General features: G+C 60.2%; 1 protein-coding gene across 1 annotated transcript in view; it reads left to right on the forward strand.

Moving 5' to 3' along the window:
• Nucleotides 1–15,567, forward strand: part of PIEZO1 (piezo-type mechanosensitive ion channel component 1) — a gene marked incomplete at its 5' end in the record, with an annotated part of 19,470 nt that overhangs the window by 2,339 nt on the left and 1,564 nt on the right. The window contains 44 exons of the mRNA XM_009080696.1: nt 966–1,104; nt 1,709–1,922; nt 2,106–2,271; nt 2,439–2,531; nt 2,630–2,724; nt 2,810–2,897; nt 2,975–3,097; nt 3,185–3,445; nt 3,519–3,630; nt 3,742–3,920; nt 3,994–4,142; nt 4,327–4,506; nt 5,277–5,475; nt 5,547–5,723; nt 5,839–5,964; nt 6,450–6,650; nt 6,732–6,936; nt 7,024–7,128; nt 7,968–8,124; nt 8,778–9,021; nt 9,112–9,208; nt 9,284–9,452; nt 9,530–9,619; nt 9,753–9,841; nt 10,234–10,305; nt 10,753–10,859; nt 10,943–11,030; nt 11,336–11,410; nt 11,503–11,675; nt 11,751–11,867; nt 11,910–12,100; nt 12,176–12,434; nt 12,512–12,700; nt 12,899–13,196; nt 13,303–13,420; nt 13,503–13,650; nt 13,739–13,953; nt 14,079–14,237; nt 14,315–14,462; nt 14,554–14,742; nt 14,848–14,940; nt 15,051–15,223; nt 15,298–15,420; nt 15,503–15,567. The exon at nt 15,503–15,567 is cut by the window's right edge and continues 6 nt beyond it. Coding sequence (XP_009078944.1) covers nt 966–1,104; nt 1,709–1,922; nt 2,106–2,271; nt 2,439–2,531; nt 2,630–2,724; nt 2,810–2,897; nt 2,975–3,097; nt 3,185–3,445; nt 3,519–3,630; nt 3,742–3,920; nt 3,994–4,142; nt 4,327–4,506; nt 5,277–5,475; nt 5,547–5,723; nt 5,839–5,964; nt 6,450–6,650; nt 6,732–6,936; nt 7,024–7,128; nt 7,968–8,124; nt 8,778–9,021; nt 9,112–9,208; nt 9,284–9,452; nt 9,530–9,619; nt 9,753–9,841; nt 10,234–10,305; nt 10,753–10,859; nt 10,943–11,030; nt 11,336–11,410; nt 11,503–11,675; nt 11,751–11,867; nt 11,910–12,100; nt 12,176–12,434; nt 12,512–12,700; nt 12,899–13,196; nt 13,303–13,420; nt 13,503–13,650; nt 13,739–13,953; nt 14,079–14,237; nt 14,315–14,462; nt 14,554–14,742; nt 14,848–14,940; nt 15,051–15,223; nt 15,298–15,420; nt 15,503–15,567 — 6,658 coding nt within the window. The remainder of the gene's footprint in view (nt 1–965; nt 1,105–1,708; nt 1,923–2,105; nt 2,272–2,438; nt 2,532–2,629; nt 2,725–2,809; nt 2,898–2,974; nt 3,098–3,184; nt 3,446–3,518; nt 3,631–3,741; nt 3,921–3,993; nt 4,143–4,326; nt 4,507–5,276; nt 5,476–5,546; nt 5,724–5,838; nt 5,965–6,449; nt 6,651–6,731; nt 6,937–7,023; nt 7,129–7,967; nt 8,125–8,777; nt 9,022–9,111; nt 9,209–9,283; nt 9,453–9,529; nt 9,620–9,752; nt 9,842–10,233; nt 10,306–10,752; nt 10,860–10,942; nt 11,031–11,335; nt 11,411–11,502; nt 11,676–11,750; nt 11,868–11,909; nt 12,101–12,175; nt 12,435–12,511; nt 12,701–12,898; nt 13,197–13,302; nt 13,421–13,502; nt 13,651–13,738; nt 13,954–14,078; nt 14,238–14,314; nt 14,463–14,553; nt 14,743–14,847; nt 14,941–15,050; nt 15,224–15,297; nt 15,421–15,502) is intronic.

The following is a 15,567-nucleotide window of genomic DNA, read 5'->3' on the forward strand; positions in this document are numbered from 1 at the left end:
GTGACTGGTCCCTGTCCTTTCCCCGGGGCTGGGCCGTTGTCCCTGTCCCCTCTCCCCGCGACTGGTCCGTGGTCTCTGTCCCCTCTCTCTGTGACTGCTCCGTGATCCCTGTCCCCTCTCTCTGTGACTGGTCCCTGGTCCCTGTCCTGTCTCCCTGTGACTGGTCCCTGGTCCCTGTCCCCTCTCCACGACTGGTCTGTGGTCCCTGCTTCCTCTCCCTGTGACTGGTTCCTGGTCCCTGTTCCCTCCCCGGGATGCGGCATCTGGTTCCTGTCCCCACCCTGGGGACACCTGGACTTGGCATGGGTATGTCGCCGGTGGCCAGGGACCCAGTTTGGGGCAGTTCTGGCCACGTTGGAGGCTCAGTCATCATCACAGCAGCTCACACGGGCTGCAGTGACTCAGCCGCGGAGGAGTGTCCGTGTTTGCTCCGGTGTTGCTGTGGGGATCGTGGCAAACAGCCGGGACAGTGAGCCTGGAAATCGTGGGGTGCTGGCACCCAGCTTGAGCTGGGTGCTGTGCCGTGTCATGCCAGCCCTGCCTGGCAGTGCCAACGGGTCAGGCTGGTGGCACTGGGGTCACCCTGGCAGACCCAGCCCAGCAAACACCCCTGGGTGCTCAGCCCTGTTTTGGGGTGCTCCCACTGCTCCATGCCGTGGTGCCTGGCTTGGGCCGTGCCAGGCTGTAACTGGAGCAGCAGCTCGCAGATGCCTTTGCCGTGAGCGCGGGAGGCAGCCTGGAAAAAAGCTCAGTGCTGGGAACTTGAGTGGCAGTGCCAAGAAAAATAGGCTCCCTTTGGAGGCGCTTTCCAGGCGGCTGATGAGATAAACACGGCCAGGTGCCGGGCACTATGCCTGCCCACACGGCCACCTCTGCCTCCTGCCACAGGGGAAACTGAGGCACGGCCGGGAGCAGCCTGAGGTCGGGTCATGTGGCTCACTCCGCTCTCCTCGCTCTCCTGGCAGAGGGAAGAGGAGGAGGTGATGCGGCACAGACGCGTGGGCAACACGGACACACCACTCAGGGCTAGGCTGAGGGTGAAGGCTCACTGGCTGCTCCGGGCGGCTGGGCAGGGACTGGCCATCCTGCTGCTGGTCTTGGCAGGTGGGGATGGGATGTGGGGGCATGTGGTGAGAAGGGGGCCTTGGTGGGCAGTGCTGGTGGGAGGGATTTCAGTCAAAGGGGAAGGGTGCTTGGTGCAAGGGGGAAGATGCTCAGTCCAGTGGGGAAAGCTTGGTCCGAGGGGGGATGCTTGGTCCAGGGGTAGGGATGCTTGGCCCAAAGTGGGCACACTCAACCCAAAGGGGTTGTGATGTTTGGTCTGAGGAGGGAGGAATGCTTGGTCCAAGGGTGAAAGCTCAGTCCATGGAGGGAGGGATGCTCAGTTCAGAGGGGAAAGCTCGGTCCAAGGAGAGGGGGCGAATGCTTGGTCTGAGGTTGGAATATATTTAGTCCAAGGGGAAAAACTTGGTCCATGAAGAGGTCCTTGGCCCATGGAAGGAGTGATGCTCAATCTGAGGGGAAAAGATTTTCACTCCAAGGAGGAAAGCCTGGTCCAAGGGGGAGGGATTGCTTGGTCCAGGGGAGAGGGTGCTGGGTCTGGGTGTGGAATGCTTGGTCCGGGGGGATGCTTGGTCCAGGGGGATGCTGCTGGGTCCAGGGTGATGCTGGGCTGTGCACTGACCACCAGTGGGGCGCTGCTCCCCAGGGATCACCCTGCCCTCCGCCTCCTCCAGCGTCTACTACCTGCTCTTCGTGGGGCTGTGCACATGGTGGGCATGTCACCTCCCCACCAGCCGCCAGGCCTTCAACGTCCTCTGTGTCCTCGTTGGTGTCTACACTGCTGCTCACCTCCTCTGCCTCTATGCCTACCAAACACCCTTCATCCAAGGGGTTTTCCCACCCCCCACCATTTGGGCACGGTGAGTCCCACGGAAGGATCTATGAGTGGGTCCCTGTACTTGAGCATCCCAGCTTGAGCTGCCCCATGCCACCCCATGGAGGGTGGATGGAGCCTCTCTTTGGTGCCAAGCACCAGTATGGGACCCTGACTCATGATGGGGGTCCTGGTTGCAGGGATAATGCCACCTCCTCTGTCCCTACAGGCTGTTTGGCTTCAAGGATATCATCGTGTACCACAACTGCTCCAACCCCAACGTCCTGGAGCTCAACACTGACCACCCCTGGCCTGTTTATGCCAACCCTGGCATCCTGCTCCTCCTCTACTACACCATGGCCACACTGGTGAAGCATCGCTGGTTGGATGACAAGGTGAGTGGCTGCAGGGCTGAGCTGCACCCTCTGCTGATGGTGCCCAGTGTGCCCTGCTGTGACTGTCCCAGCCCTGGAGCTGAAGGGAGGGTGTGGGGGGACAGGGCATGATCCTGCTCCATGGTGGTGGCAGCAGGGTGACCTGAGCTGGCTCCTGCCCTTCGCAGAGAGCCGCGGTGCCTGCACAGCCTCCGGCGAGGGAGCTGGTGGAACTGGAGAGCTGGCCCAAGGACACTGATGGCGTGGCTGAGGACACCAAGGTGGGTCTGGGCGACTGTGCCCCTGAAGTGATGCCTGAGCTGGTGCAGGGTGCTCTGGGGGTGCCAGGGTGGGCTCTGAGCCCTCTCTGCCCCCCCAGCCCATGCTGTCCCCCAGCACTGGGAAGCCAGTCAGCGGCGCTGAGAACTGCACCGTCCATGACTTGACCGTCCATGGGCAACTCTTCACAGCTGGGTAAGCCCAACCCCTCTGCCTCCCCCTCCTAAACCCTGTCTGCAGGCCAGGGGGTGCCTCATGGTCCCCTCCCCATGCCAGGCAGGAGTCATCTGTCAGAGCGGCTGCCCCTGCATGCCCTGGGCCACGTCTTCATGAAGCAAAGCTACATCAGTGCCCTTATTGCCATGATGGTAAGGGGCTAAGGGGTTCACAGCTGGGTAAGCCCAACCCCTCTGCCTCCCCCTCCTAAACCCTGTCTGCAGGCCAGGGGGTGCCTCATGGTCCCCTCCCCATGCCAGGCAGGAGTCATCTGTCAGAGCGGCTGCCCCTGCATGCCCTGGGCCACGTCTTCATGAAGCAAAGCTACATCAGTGCCCTTATTGCCATGATGGTAAGGGGCTAAGGGGACATGGGGAGGGAGCACAGACATGGGGGACACTTCCTGGGTCAAGCCTGAATGAGTGGCCCCATCCCACAGGTGTGGAGCATCACCTACCACAGCTGGCTGACCTTTGTGCTGCTGCTCTGGTCGTGCCTCATCTGGATAGTGCGGAGCCGCCGCCACTTCGCCATGCTCTGCTCCCCCTTCCTGCTCCTCTATGGCATCACCCTGTGCAGTGTGCAGTATGTCTGGGCCATGGATCTAGCCCCTGAGCTGCCCACCAGGGTAGGCTTAATGAGCCTCGAGCAGCTGGGGCTGGTGCACCCCAAGTACCCCTGCCTGGACCTGGGGGCGAAGGTAAGCATGGGGCTGTCCCCGTCTCTATCTGTGCCAGCACTTAGCTGTCCCTACTCACCACCTGTCCCCACAGCTCCTGCTCACCCTCACCTTCTGGCTGCTGCTGAGGCAGTTCGTTAAGGAGAAGCTGTTAACAAGGAGGTGCCCAACCACTCCACTCCTGGAGGTGACCGTCACAGATTCAGGTGAGGGCTCGCAGCGTTACCCCACACTGCATCAGGTGGAACATCCCCATGGTGTGAGCACCCGTGGGTGCCTCCTGCCCAGCTGCCTGCAGCTCCCTGCATGCCCCCCAGAGCCCAGCCAGCAGAGGGATGTGCTGAAGGCACTGGGAGGGCTGGTGAAGGACTTCTATGCCAAGTACTGGATCTGTGTCTGTGCTGGTATGTTCATCGTGGTGAGCTTCGCCGGCCGCCTTGTCATCTACAAGATTGTCTACATGCTCCTCTTCCTCCTCTGCCTCATCCTCTTCCAGGTATTGAGGATGAGAACTCTAGGGATCCATTGCCATCTCCAGGGTGGCCTTGCTGATGTCACTGTCCCTACAGGTGTACTACAGCCTGTGGCGCAAGGTGCTGAGAGGCTTCTGGTGGCTGGTGGTGGCCTACACCATGCTGGTGCTCATCGCCATCTACACCTTCCAATTTGAAGACTTCCCTGTGTACTGGAGGAACCTGACAGGCCTCACTGATCACCAGTGAGTGTCCTGTGGTGTCCCTGCTGACACCAGTCCTGGGCTGGCATGAGGGCATGGCCAAGGAATGGGTTGCACATGGGGAAATGGAGGCATGGAGTGGGTTGGGGTTGAGCCCCAGCATGGGGTCTCGATGCCAATGTGGTGTGGGATGTGGCCCTGTGTTGACCCTCCCCTCTTCATCCAGGCTGAGCGACCTGGGCCTGGAGCAGTTCAGCGTCTCCAAGCTCTTCTCCAGCACCCTCATCCCAGGCTTCTTCCTCCTGGCCTGCATCCTCCAGCTCCATTACTTCCACCAGCCCTTCATGCGCATCACTGACGTGGAGCGCATCCCCTCTTCCGTTCCATCCTCCTGCCACATGCCCAGGTAGGACTCCTGCTGGGTGACCCCCCCTGCACAACAAGTCCCCTATCCCTGCTCTGAGCCCTCCTCCCCTTCTCCCCTCAGGCCTGAGGAGCTGCATGGAAAAAAAAATGCAGCTGCTGCCGAGAACGCTGAGACTGGAGACTCCGATGCCGAATCACAGGGTACTGGGCAGGGATGGGGTGGGATGGGGTATCCTCCAAGGTAGGAGGGAACTGGGCAAGTGGTGAAACGGATTTGTGATGACCTCCAAGTGTGGGAGGGTATGGAGATGAATTGGGGTGTGCTCCAAGCCAGGAATAGGCTTACAGGGTATGGGGATGAATTGCGAAGTCCTCTGAGACAGGAATGGGCTGAGAGGGAAGCAGGGATGGATTGTAGCATCTTCCATGTCGGGAAGGGACTAGGAGGGTATGGGGATGGATTGGGATGTCCTTCAAATCTGGGAGGATATGGGGATGGATTAGAATGTCTTCTGAGCCAGAAAGAGACTTGGGGGGTGCAGGAATGGATTGGGATGTCTTCCAAGTGTGGGAGATTGTGGGAATGGGTTGGGGTGTTCTCCAAGCATGGAAAGATGACAATGGATTGGAGTATTCTCTGAGCTGGGAGGGTATGGGGATGGATTGGACTGTCCTGCAAACCAGGCTGGGACTAGGGGTTGCAGAGATGGATTAGGATGTCCTCCAGGTGTGGGAGGTTGTGGGAATGGATTAGGGTGTTTCCCAAGGAAGGGAGGATACAGGGGTGCGTTGGGGTGTCCTCTGGCCCAGAATGGCTGTGGAGATGTCCATGAGAGTCTATGTCCCCACAGTGCCTGACAAGTGGGGGCTGGTGCTGGAGCGCCTGATTGTGCTGGGCTGGACCTTCTCGGATATGCTGACCCGTGGGCAGGTCTTTGTGGGACGTCTGCTGGAGCTCCACATCCTCAAGCTGGTGGCTCTCTACACTGTCTGGGTGGCCCTGCAGGAGGTAACTGCCTTGGGGTGCTGTGCTTTGGGGCTCAGCCAGCACCAGGGGTGCTGACATGATCTCTGCCCCAGGTCTCCCTGATGAACTTCTTGCTGGTGCTGCTGTGGGCCTTCGCCATGCCCTACTGCCGCTTCCGCCACATGGCCTCCTGCCTCTCCACTGTCTGGACCTGCATCATCATCGTCTGTAAGATGCTCTACCAGCTTGAGATTGTCGACCCCAGCCAGTACTCCAGCAACTGCACCCAGGTGCTTAGGGGATATCTGGTTGTTGGGGTGGTTCTGGCTGCATGGGGGGTTCCCTGGCTGGAGTCTGGTGGCATGTCCAGGGGGTTCTGACATCCCGTGGTGCTCCTCTTTGCAGCCCCTCCTCAATGAAACCAACCTGAACCTGGAGGAGTTAGTCAACTCCACACTGTACCATGGTCCTGTGGATCCTGCCAACTGGTTTGGCATCCGGAAGGGGTTTCCCAACCTGGGATACATCCAGGTGAGCACAGGGACATTGGGGCGACCACCTGGTTTGATGCTTAATGGCACAGTGGGGTCCTGAGCATCCTCTCTGCAGGGATCACCTGGGGGAATGCCCAGCATCATGCTGTGATCCTGAGCATCCTCTTTATGAGGACCACAGGGTTGATGCTTGATGTCACATTGTGGTCCTAAACATCCCTCTGTGGGGACCACCTGAGGAGATGCCCAGCATCATGGTGTGGTCCTGACTGAGCCTCCCCTCTGTGGGGACTACCTGGCTTGATGCTTGGTGGCACACTGTGCTCCTGAGCATCCCCTCTATGAGGATGACCTGAGGGGATGCCTGGCATCATACTGTGGTTCTGAGCATCCCTTTCTGGGGACCGCCTGAGGGGATGCCGAGCTTCATGCTGTGGTCCTGGGCATCCCATTTAAGGTGACCACCCTGGGGGAGATGCCTGGCATCACGCCTTGGTCCTGACCCTCCCCTCACCCCCCCAGAACCACCTCCTGGTGCTGCTCCTGCTGGTGTTCGAGGCAGTAGTGTACCGGCGCCAGCACTACCACCGCAAGCAGCACCAGCTGGTGGCTCCTGTCACTGAGACCATCTTTGAGGACATCTCCCGTCAGCACCTCGACCATGGGCTAGTCAGCTGTGCCAAGTACTTCCTCAACTACTTCTACTACAAGTTTGGCTTGGAGGTGAGGAGCAGGGATACCATAGAGGGGTCCCACTGCTCACAGCACCCCAGCACTGAGCCTCTGCACCTCCCTGCCCCCCAGATCTGCTTCCTGATGACAGTGAATGTGATCGGGCAGCGAATGAACCTGCTGGTGATCCTGCACGGCTGCTGGCTGGTCGTCATCCTGACACGGCGGCGCCGTGCGGCCATCGCTCGCCTCTGGCCCAAGTACTGCCTCTTCCTTGTCATCTTCTTCCTCTACCAGTATCTGCTGTGCGTGGGCATGCCGCCTGCCCTCTGCGTGGGTAAGGGGCACTGGTGGGCACCAAGCATTCTGGGGATCAGGGGGAGGAAGGGGCTGGCGCTGAGTGTGGCCTCTGGACCGTCCCCAGACTATCCATGGCGCTGGAGTCAGGCTCTCCCCATCAACTCGGCACTCATCAAGTGGCTCTACCTGCCTGACTTCTTCGTGGCACCCAAATCCACCAGTCTCATCAGTGAGTAATTCTCCGTAGCCTGGCAGTCCCCTGCCCACGAGGTGCTACAACCACAGGGGGCCTTGTCCCCCTGCTCCAGCCCCTGGGATGCCTCTGCTCTTGGGGTGCCCCAGCCCCGGCAACCCCTGCTCATGAGTGCTCTGTCACCCTACTCCAGCCCTCAGCAGTCCCCTGCCTACAGGGTGCCACAACCCCTGGTAGCCCCCTGCCCATGAGATGCCCTGTTTCCCTACTCCAGCCCCTGAGATGCTACTGCTCATGGGGTGCCCCAGTTCCTGGCATCCCCCTGCTTTTGGGGTGCCCCAGCCCATGGCAGTGTCCTGCCCACAGGGTGCCTTGTGCCTCTACATCAGTCTCTGACAACCCCCGGCCCATGGGTCACCCCTAACCCTGGTTGGTAGCCCCTGCCTGCTGGGTGCCCTGTCCCTCTATTCCAGCCCCTGTCACCCCTATGCCCCTGGTGCACCCCCAGTCATTGGGGGGGTTCCATTCTGCCCCCAGAAGGGTGAGCAGAGGGGAGGGCAGGCAGGAGGTGTGGGAGCAGCTTTGAGTCCCACCCCCTTGGAGGTGGAGCTTAAGTGATACCCCTTTTGGGGAGGAGCTGTGGGATATCCCTACCCCATTTTGGGGAGGAGAGCCTTGCCCTTTTGAGGGAAGAGCTTGTTTGAAATCACACCCGCAGGAGGATTTCCCTGGGAAAACCATGCCTGGGAAATAACCATGGAGGGAAATAACAAATCCCACATCCTGAGGGAGAGTGGGCTGGGATGCCCCACTCTTTGGGGAGGGGGCGTGGCCTAGCAGTCCCCCCAGCCCCTGGCTGAGCCCTGTGCCTGCAGATGACTTCGTGCTGCTGCTGTGCGTGGCCCAGCAGTGGAGGGGGTTGTTCGAGGCCGAGCGCTCCGAGGTGTGGCTGCAGGCAGCAGGTGACAACAGCGACCGCCTCGACCTGGAACGGGACCCCCACAACCCCACTCCCAACTTCATCCACTGCCGGTGGGTGTCCACGGCACAGCACCCCAACCCAGGCTGGGGACATGGGGGTGGGATCCCACCCTGGGTGAGACCCCTTGGGGCATGGTCAGGATGGAACCTCCCCAGGATGGGACCCCTTGGGGCATGGACAGACTGTGACCCCACGCTTGGAATGGGATCCTCTCCTCCCTAGGATGGGACCCTTTGCATCCTGTATGGACAGGATGGGACCCACCCTGGGATGGGACACTCCCCTGGGATCGAATCCCTTGGGGTAGGGGCAGGATGGGACCCTCAGGCAGTAGGTGGGACCTGCTGGGCTGAGATCCCCTAGGATGAGGTTGGGAGCCCTTTGGACCGGGTAAGCCATCCCTCCAATGCTGGGACAGGACACCCACCATGGCTGGAGCAGGACTCCCTGCCACTAGAATGGTGCTCCCAGACTGGGGCAGGATCACCCTGAAAGGAGATGCAGTGGTCCAGACACATGTGGTGATGTCGTTGGACCCGTGTAGATGTTGGAACCCCATAGACAAGGCACTTTGTCCCCCAAGATAGGGCTGATGTGGGGACTGTGACCACGCTGGGGTGTAGGGTAGCACCTTGTTGCACCCTAAGCCCAAGTTGGCACTGGGTGGGGTCAGGACCCCTGCTCTGAGCACCCCATCCTGCAGGTCCTACCTGGACATGGTGAAGGTGGTGGTCTTCCGCTACCTCTTCTGGCTCGTCCTGGTGGTGGTCTTCATCACTGGGGCCACCCGTGTCAGCCTTTTTGGCCTTGGCTACCTGCTGGCCTGCTTCTACCTCCTCCTGTTTGGCACTGCCACGCTGCGCCGGCCCGCACGCTCCCGCCTCGTCCTCTGGGACTGCCTTATCCTCTACAACGTCACTGTCATCATCTCCAAAAACATGCTCTCGGTCAGTTGTGATCCCTACTGAGCTCCTCAGTGCCACTGTGGGCTGGGGCTGAGTGGTGACCAACCCTTTGTATGCTTTCTCTCCTCACAGCTCCTCTCCTGTGTCTTCGTGCAGCAGATGCAGAGCAACTTCTGTTGGGTGATCCAACTCTTCAGTCTTGTCTGCACTGTCACTGGCTACTATGACCGTGAGTTGCTGGTCTGAGGGGGACTGGAGGGGTTGGGGCTGCTGCCTGACCTGTACCTGAACTTCTGTCTGCCAGCCAAGGAGATGGGCAAGGACCGTGACTGCTCACTGCCTGTGGAGGAGGCAGGAGTCATCTGGGACAGCATCTGCTTCTTCTTCCTGCTGCTCCAGCGCCGCATCTTCCTCAGCTACTACTACTTGCACGTCATGCAGGATTTCCAAGCCTCTACCCTGCAGGCTTCCAGGTGGGATTGGGGTCCTGGAGGTTCCCTGTGGGTGCCAAGGTGTCTCCTTCACTCTTTCACCATTGCTGTCCCTGCAGAGGTGTTGCACTGTTCAAGGCCAGTGTCACCAAGAACTTGCGTTTGCATCAGCGAGCTGAGATGAAGTCTCTGGCCCAGCTGAAGCGACAGTGAGTGGGTTTTGGGGGGGCACTGGGGCCCCTCTCCCTGCAGCCACCAGCACCTTGGGACACCACTGTGCACATGGGGGTGCCCCCAGTAGGGATGTGGGACAGTGGCTCTCACAGCATCCTTTGCCTGCAGGATGGAGCGGATCCGAGCCAAGCAGCAGAAGTACCACCAGGAGCGACTGCCCTGCAGCACCAGCGAGGGGCAGGATGAGGGCAGGACAGGTGAGAGCTGGAGGGTCACTCCTGTGTGTCCCTAATCTCTCTCTGGACACACAGGAGTGTGACCAATTGCTGACACCCATCAGAGATGGAGCCCTACGGAGTATTTTGGTGACCCCACTCCTTGTCTCCTGCCTCCCCCCACTCCGGGGTGGGTGCACCATGGAGCATTTTGGTGACTCCTCTCCTTGTCCCCATGACTCCTCCCACACCGGAGTGGGCACCCTGTGGAGCATGGTGCTGACTCCCCTCCTTGTCTCCTGCCGCCCCCCACACTGGGGTGGGTGCACCATGGAGCATTGTGGTGACCCCACTTCCTGTCCCAGTGACTCCCTCCAACACTGGGGTGGGTGCAGTGAGTGTGACCGTTTTCAGCCCCATCTGCTGTCCCACAGCACCCGGTGGTCCGGCAGACCCGTCCCGGCAGAGAGAGCGGTGGTGGCGGACATGGTTAGACCACGCTGCAGGTACTGCCCCGGCACAGGGGCCATAACAGGGCTCAGCCCCTCGGGCAGGTCCTCCCGTCAGGACCACTAACAGCTGCGGGGAGTGGTGGTGGCAGTGCTTTCGGTGAGGTGACACCCTGCATGTCCTGTCCCCATGCTCGGCTGCAGGGCACTAACCACAGCTTCTCTGCTCCACAGCACTAAAGGGTTGGTGGACTGGGGGTGCCAGGTTGGGTTTGGGTTTACTGGTGTCAGTCACCTCTGAATGCTGATGCTGGAGGAACTTCACTCTGGGGATGTGGTAGTTGAGTTGTTGGCCATGGTGTCCCCAATGGGGGTGTGCTCAGCATGGTGCCAGGCAGAGAACCCTGAGAGATGGCAGCAGGGCCACCCTGGGCACTGGCTATGCTGTGACACCCCTGCCATGGCACTGGCCACGCTGTGACCCACCCTGTGCCACCTTGGCAGTGCTGCACTCTGGGGAATACTTCCTCTTTGAGTCGGACAGTGAGGAGGAGGAGGATGCAGTGTCGGTACAGGAGGAGCCACGGCCGGAGAGGCAGAGTGCCTTCCAGGTGGGCATGGCTGGAGGGCTGTGGGGGGCTGTGGATGGCTGGTGGTGCCCACAGGGTGCTCATGACCCCTCTCCCCCCTCCAGCTTGTCTACCAGGCCTGGGTGACCAGCACCAGGACAGCGCTGAGGCAGCAGGAGCAGATGGAGCAACCCAGTGCTGAGAGTGCTGCAGGTGTGTCTGACACCCCAAAATGGGGCTGGGAGGGGACACAGCCCTGCCTGGTGGCTGCTGTTTGTCCTGGCAGTGGGGATCCCTGTGTGTGTGTGTATTCTCTGAAGGCTACAGTGGGGTTGGGCACAAGCTGTGCAGCTTCTTTGGTGCCCACATTGGTTTTTAAGCTGGATGTGGATGGACAAGGGATGGAGTGTTGAGGGGAAGGAGTGATGAGCAGGATGATTTTGGGAGACCTCTAAAAATTATGTCCATCCTCTACTGAGTCACTGCTACCCCTTCCCTGGGGGATCTGACCCTTACAGGAGACAGTGGAGAGAGAGAGGAGGAGTTAGAGTCACCCGAAGAGACTGAAGGCCAGGAGGATACAGAAGGCTCTGGTAGGTGTGCAACAGCACTGGAGCACGGGGTGGTCCTGGGGTGGTCTGAGTGGGCACCAAGTGACCTCCCACCCCTGTTTTCATGCTGTCAGAGCACAGCAATGTGCTGCAGCGGGCGCTGAACACACTGCGGTTCCTGCGGGTGCTGTGCTGCGCCGTGGTGGATGGGCTGACTCAGTGGCTGGACGCCTGCACCCAGGAGCACAGCGACATGTCCACCGTCCTGCGCCTCGAGAGATACGTCCTCACTCGCCGCCTGGCCACTGTGAGCCCTGGGGACACACCAGGGCACAAGGGGGTGGCAGGTCTGCGGTGGCACTGACACTTTGCTTGCCCACAGGGAGAGGATATGCACCGTGGGGTCCTGGATGAGCTATACCTGCCGCCGCCAGAGGAGTCCCTAGAGGAGTCAAGCTCACAGAGATTGGATTCCCAAAATGGCACTGCTTCCAGGCAGGTGCATAGATACCCCCTGAGGGGGCAGCTGGCAGTACCTCAGGCAGGGGTGGGTGGGCAGAGGGATCACCCCTGTCCATCTGCCATCCCCAGTGGGCACCAAGGAGCCACTCCCACCATCAGCGAGGAGCAGGTGACGACCTGGGGGTTGCAGGAGGACGTGGCTGGGTCTCAGGAGCTACTGGCTCTGCCCCAGAACCGCAGCCGGACAGCTAGTGAGCTCCTCATGAGCAGGTATGGGGGTGTAGGGACACTGGGGATGGGGCTGGAGGGCAGCAGGGGTGGCTCACCCTCCCCTGCACCCCACAGGCGGCTGTACTTTCCCGAGCTGGAGGAGTCACAGCAGTTCTACCAGTCCCACAATCGGTTCCTGAAGCTGATCCTAGCTGTGTACCACTGTGTGGCTGCCCACTCTGAGCTGCTCTGCTACTTCATCATCATCCTCAACAACATGGTGACAGCCTCCATCATCTCTGTCTTCCTGCCCATCCTTGTCTTCCTCTGGGCCATGCTCTCCATCCCTCGGCCCACCAAGCGCTTCTGGATGACTGCCATCATCTTCACTGAGGTGGGCAGGGGGTGGCCAGCAAGAGGATGATGCCACTCAGCCCCCACTGCCACCCACTGACCCCAGTGTCCCCACAGGTGACAGTGGTGGTGAAATACCTTTTCCAATTTGGCTTCTTCCCATGGAATGACTATACCATGCTGCTGCGCTATGAGGGCAGGCCCTTCTTCCCACCACGCATCCTGGGCTTGGAGAAGAGCAACCGCTACATGAAGTGTGACCTCCTGCAGCTCCTGGCCCTCTTCTTCCATCGCTCCCTGCTGCTGGTGAGCCTTGGGGCATGGGCAGTGCCTGGGTGGGTGTTTTGGAGGAGCTGGAGGTGCTCCTGGGGGCTCTGGAGAGCAGCCAGTGGGTGGCTCTGCTGTGGTCTCCCACCTGGTTGGGAGCGGATGCTGTGGGGTGGAGGCTGAGGTGTGTGGGGCTGAGGGGGGAACCTCCATCCTCCTGACCATGTCCTTCTGCAGTCCTATGGGCTGTGGGACCACAAGGAACGTCCCTTCCCCAAGAAGAAGACTGAGGCCAAGGAGGAGGATAAGGAAGAGGGGGAGAGCCAGGAGGAAGCAGCTTCCCCACCACTGTCAGTGGCTGAGGAGGGGACAGAGGGATCAGCAGAGCCAGGAGCACTGGAAACAGCCGTGGGAACGGAGCCAGAGGGTGATGCTGTAGGGCAGGAAGAAGGAAGAGCCACACAGCTCCGCTTCAGGTGCAGCAGGCAGGGGAGGAAGCAACTGGAGGCAGTTCCAGAGGTGACTCCAGGGGATGGTGAGCACTTCTCAGCCCTAGTGCCCTGGTGAGAGGCAAGATGTCCCCCAGGGCAGGATGTGCTGCAAGCACTCTGGCTGTCACCCATGCTGTGCCTCGCTTGCAGGGGATGGGGAGGTGGAGGAAGAGAAGGAGGAGGAGGAAGAGGATGAGGCTGAAGAGAGCCATGCTCAGAGGAAGCTGAAGGCATTTGGGTTGCGCATCAAGTGCTTCTTCCTCACCATGTGAGTCCTGGAGGTGCTGGTTGGGGTTGGGGATGCAGGGGGCAGTCCTGGTCACATATCTCCTCTGTCCTGTCCCCTGCAGGGTGCAGCAAACGTACAGACCAGTGCGTGAGTTCTTCCAAGGCATCCTGCACACGCAGCACTGTGCAGCCACCGATGTCTATGCCTTTATGTTCCTGGCTGACGTGGTCGACTTCATCATCATCATCTTTGGCTTCTGGGCCTTTGGGGTGAGCAGGGGGTCCTGCAGGGCACTGCCTGGCCAGCCCCTGCCACGGGGTGAGGCTGGGCCATATCCTGACCTCTCGTACATCCCAGAAACACTCGGCGGCCGCTGACATCACCTCCTCGCTGTCGGATAACCAAGTGCCAGAGGCTTTCCTGGTCATGCTGCTCATCCAGTTCAGCACCATGGTCATCGATCGAGCGCTCTATCTCCGCAAGACCGTGCTGGGCAAGCTCATCTTCCAGGTCTTCCTGGTCTTTGGCATCCACATCTGGATGTTCTTCATCCTGCCAGCTGTCACTGAAAGGTATCAAGCATCCCCTGAGGATGTCCCCCCAGGGAATAGCATGGTCCTTGAGGTGGTCCCCAAGCCCATGTGGTGGTCCAGGCTGGCCAGGCAGGTAGCTGAGGGGTGACACGTCTCTCCTGCAGGTTATTCAGCCTCAACACAGTGGCTCAGCTGTGGTACTTTGTGAAGTGCATCTACTTCGCCCTGTCAGCCTACCAGATCCGCTGTGGCTACCCCACCCACGTCCTGGGCAACTTCCTCACCAAGAAATACAACCACCTCAACCTCTTCCTCTTCCAGGGGTATGGCATGGGACTGTGGGGACCCATGGGCACCCCAAGGGTGCTGTACCACCCCCCTCCCCCTGTGTCCCCACCAGGTTTCGCCTTGTGCCCTTTCTGGTGGAGCTGCGAGCTGTCATGGACTGGGTCTGGACAGACACCACCCTGTCCCTTTCCAACTGGATGTGTGTGGATGATATCTATGCCAACATCTTCATCATCAAGTGCAGCCGTGAGACTGAGAAGGTACATCCCTCCTATACCCCCCACTAAGCCCTTTGTTGCTTGGGGTCCCACCAAGCCCGCCCAACACCATGTGCTGCCTACCCCCTTGCAGAAATACCCCCAGCCCAAGGGGCAGAAGAAGAAGAAGATTGTCAAATATGGCATGGGAGGCCTCATCATCCTCTTCCTTGTGGCCATCATCTGGTTCCCACTGCTCTTCATGTCACTGGTGCGCTCTGTGGTGGGTGTCGTCAACCACCCCATCGACGTCACCGTCACCCTCCAGCTTGGGGGGTATGAGGTGAGGGTGCTAGGGTGGGCCCTGGGGTGCCCAGCCAGGACACTGAGGTCCCTCTGATGGGACTCTAGGGTCTGTTGCCTGACTGATGGACCCTGTCTTCTCTAGCCACTGTTCACCATGAGCGCCCAGCAGCAGTCCATCGAGCCCTTCACCCCTCAGGAATACGAAGCTCTCACTGCTAAGTTCGAGAGGCAGCCGGTAAATCCCCCCTAGCACCCCAAACCCACCCATTCCATCCTGCTGGGTGCATGGGGAGGGGTTGCAGAGCCTCCAGGGTGGTGTCTGAGCTGTGTCGCTCCCGGTGGCAGGTAGCCATGCAGTTCATCTCCCTCTACGACTACGAGGACATCGTGACTGCACACATCGAGGGCAGCTCGGGCTCACTGTGGAGCATCAGCCCCCCTAGCCGTGAGCAGATGAGGCGGGAGCTGCAGAACGGCTCCTCTGACATCACCCTGCGCTTCACCTGGAACTTCCAGAGGTACCACCAGCCTGGGAAGGGGATGTGCAGCCCTACCTGCACCTCATTGCATGCACTGAGCTTCTCCTCTGCAGGGACCCGGGCAAGGGGGGCACGGTGGAGCACACCTTCGACAGGCACACCACCGACCTGCAGCCTGGTGCACCACAGCGCATGGAGCTGGCCCAGCTGCTGCAGGGCACCCGGGACACGCCTGTGTGAGTGTCTCCTGGGGGTGGGACATCAGCCCCTGTGCTTGGTGGGATAGTGTAACCCCCAACTCACCCCACTCTATTTCAGGAAAGTGCCCAAACTCTTCCCCAAGTACATACGGGCACCCAATGGACCTGAAGCTAACCCTGTCA

The sequence above is a fragment of the Acanthisitta chloris genome, unplaced genomic scaffold, assembly GCF_000695815.1.
Source record: "Acanthisitta chloris isolate BGI_N310 unplaced genomic scaffold, ASM69581v1 scaffold11530, whole genome shotgun sequence".
In the NCBI taxonomy this organism is placed as follows: Eukaryota; Metazoa; Chordata; class Aves; order Passeriformes; family Acanthisittidae; genus Acanthisitta; species Acanthisitta chloris.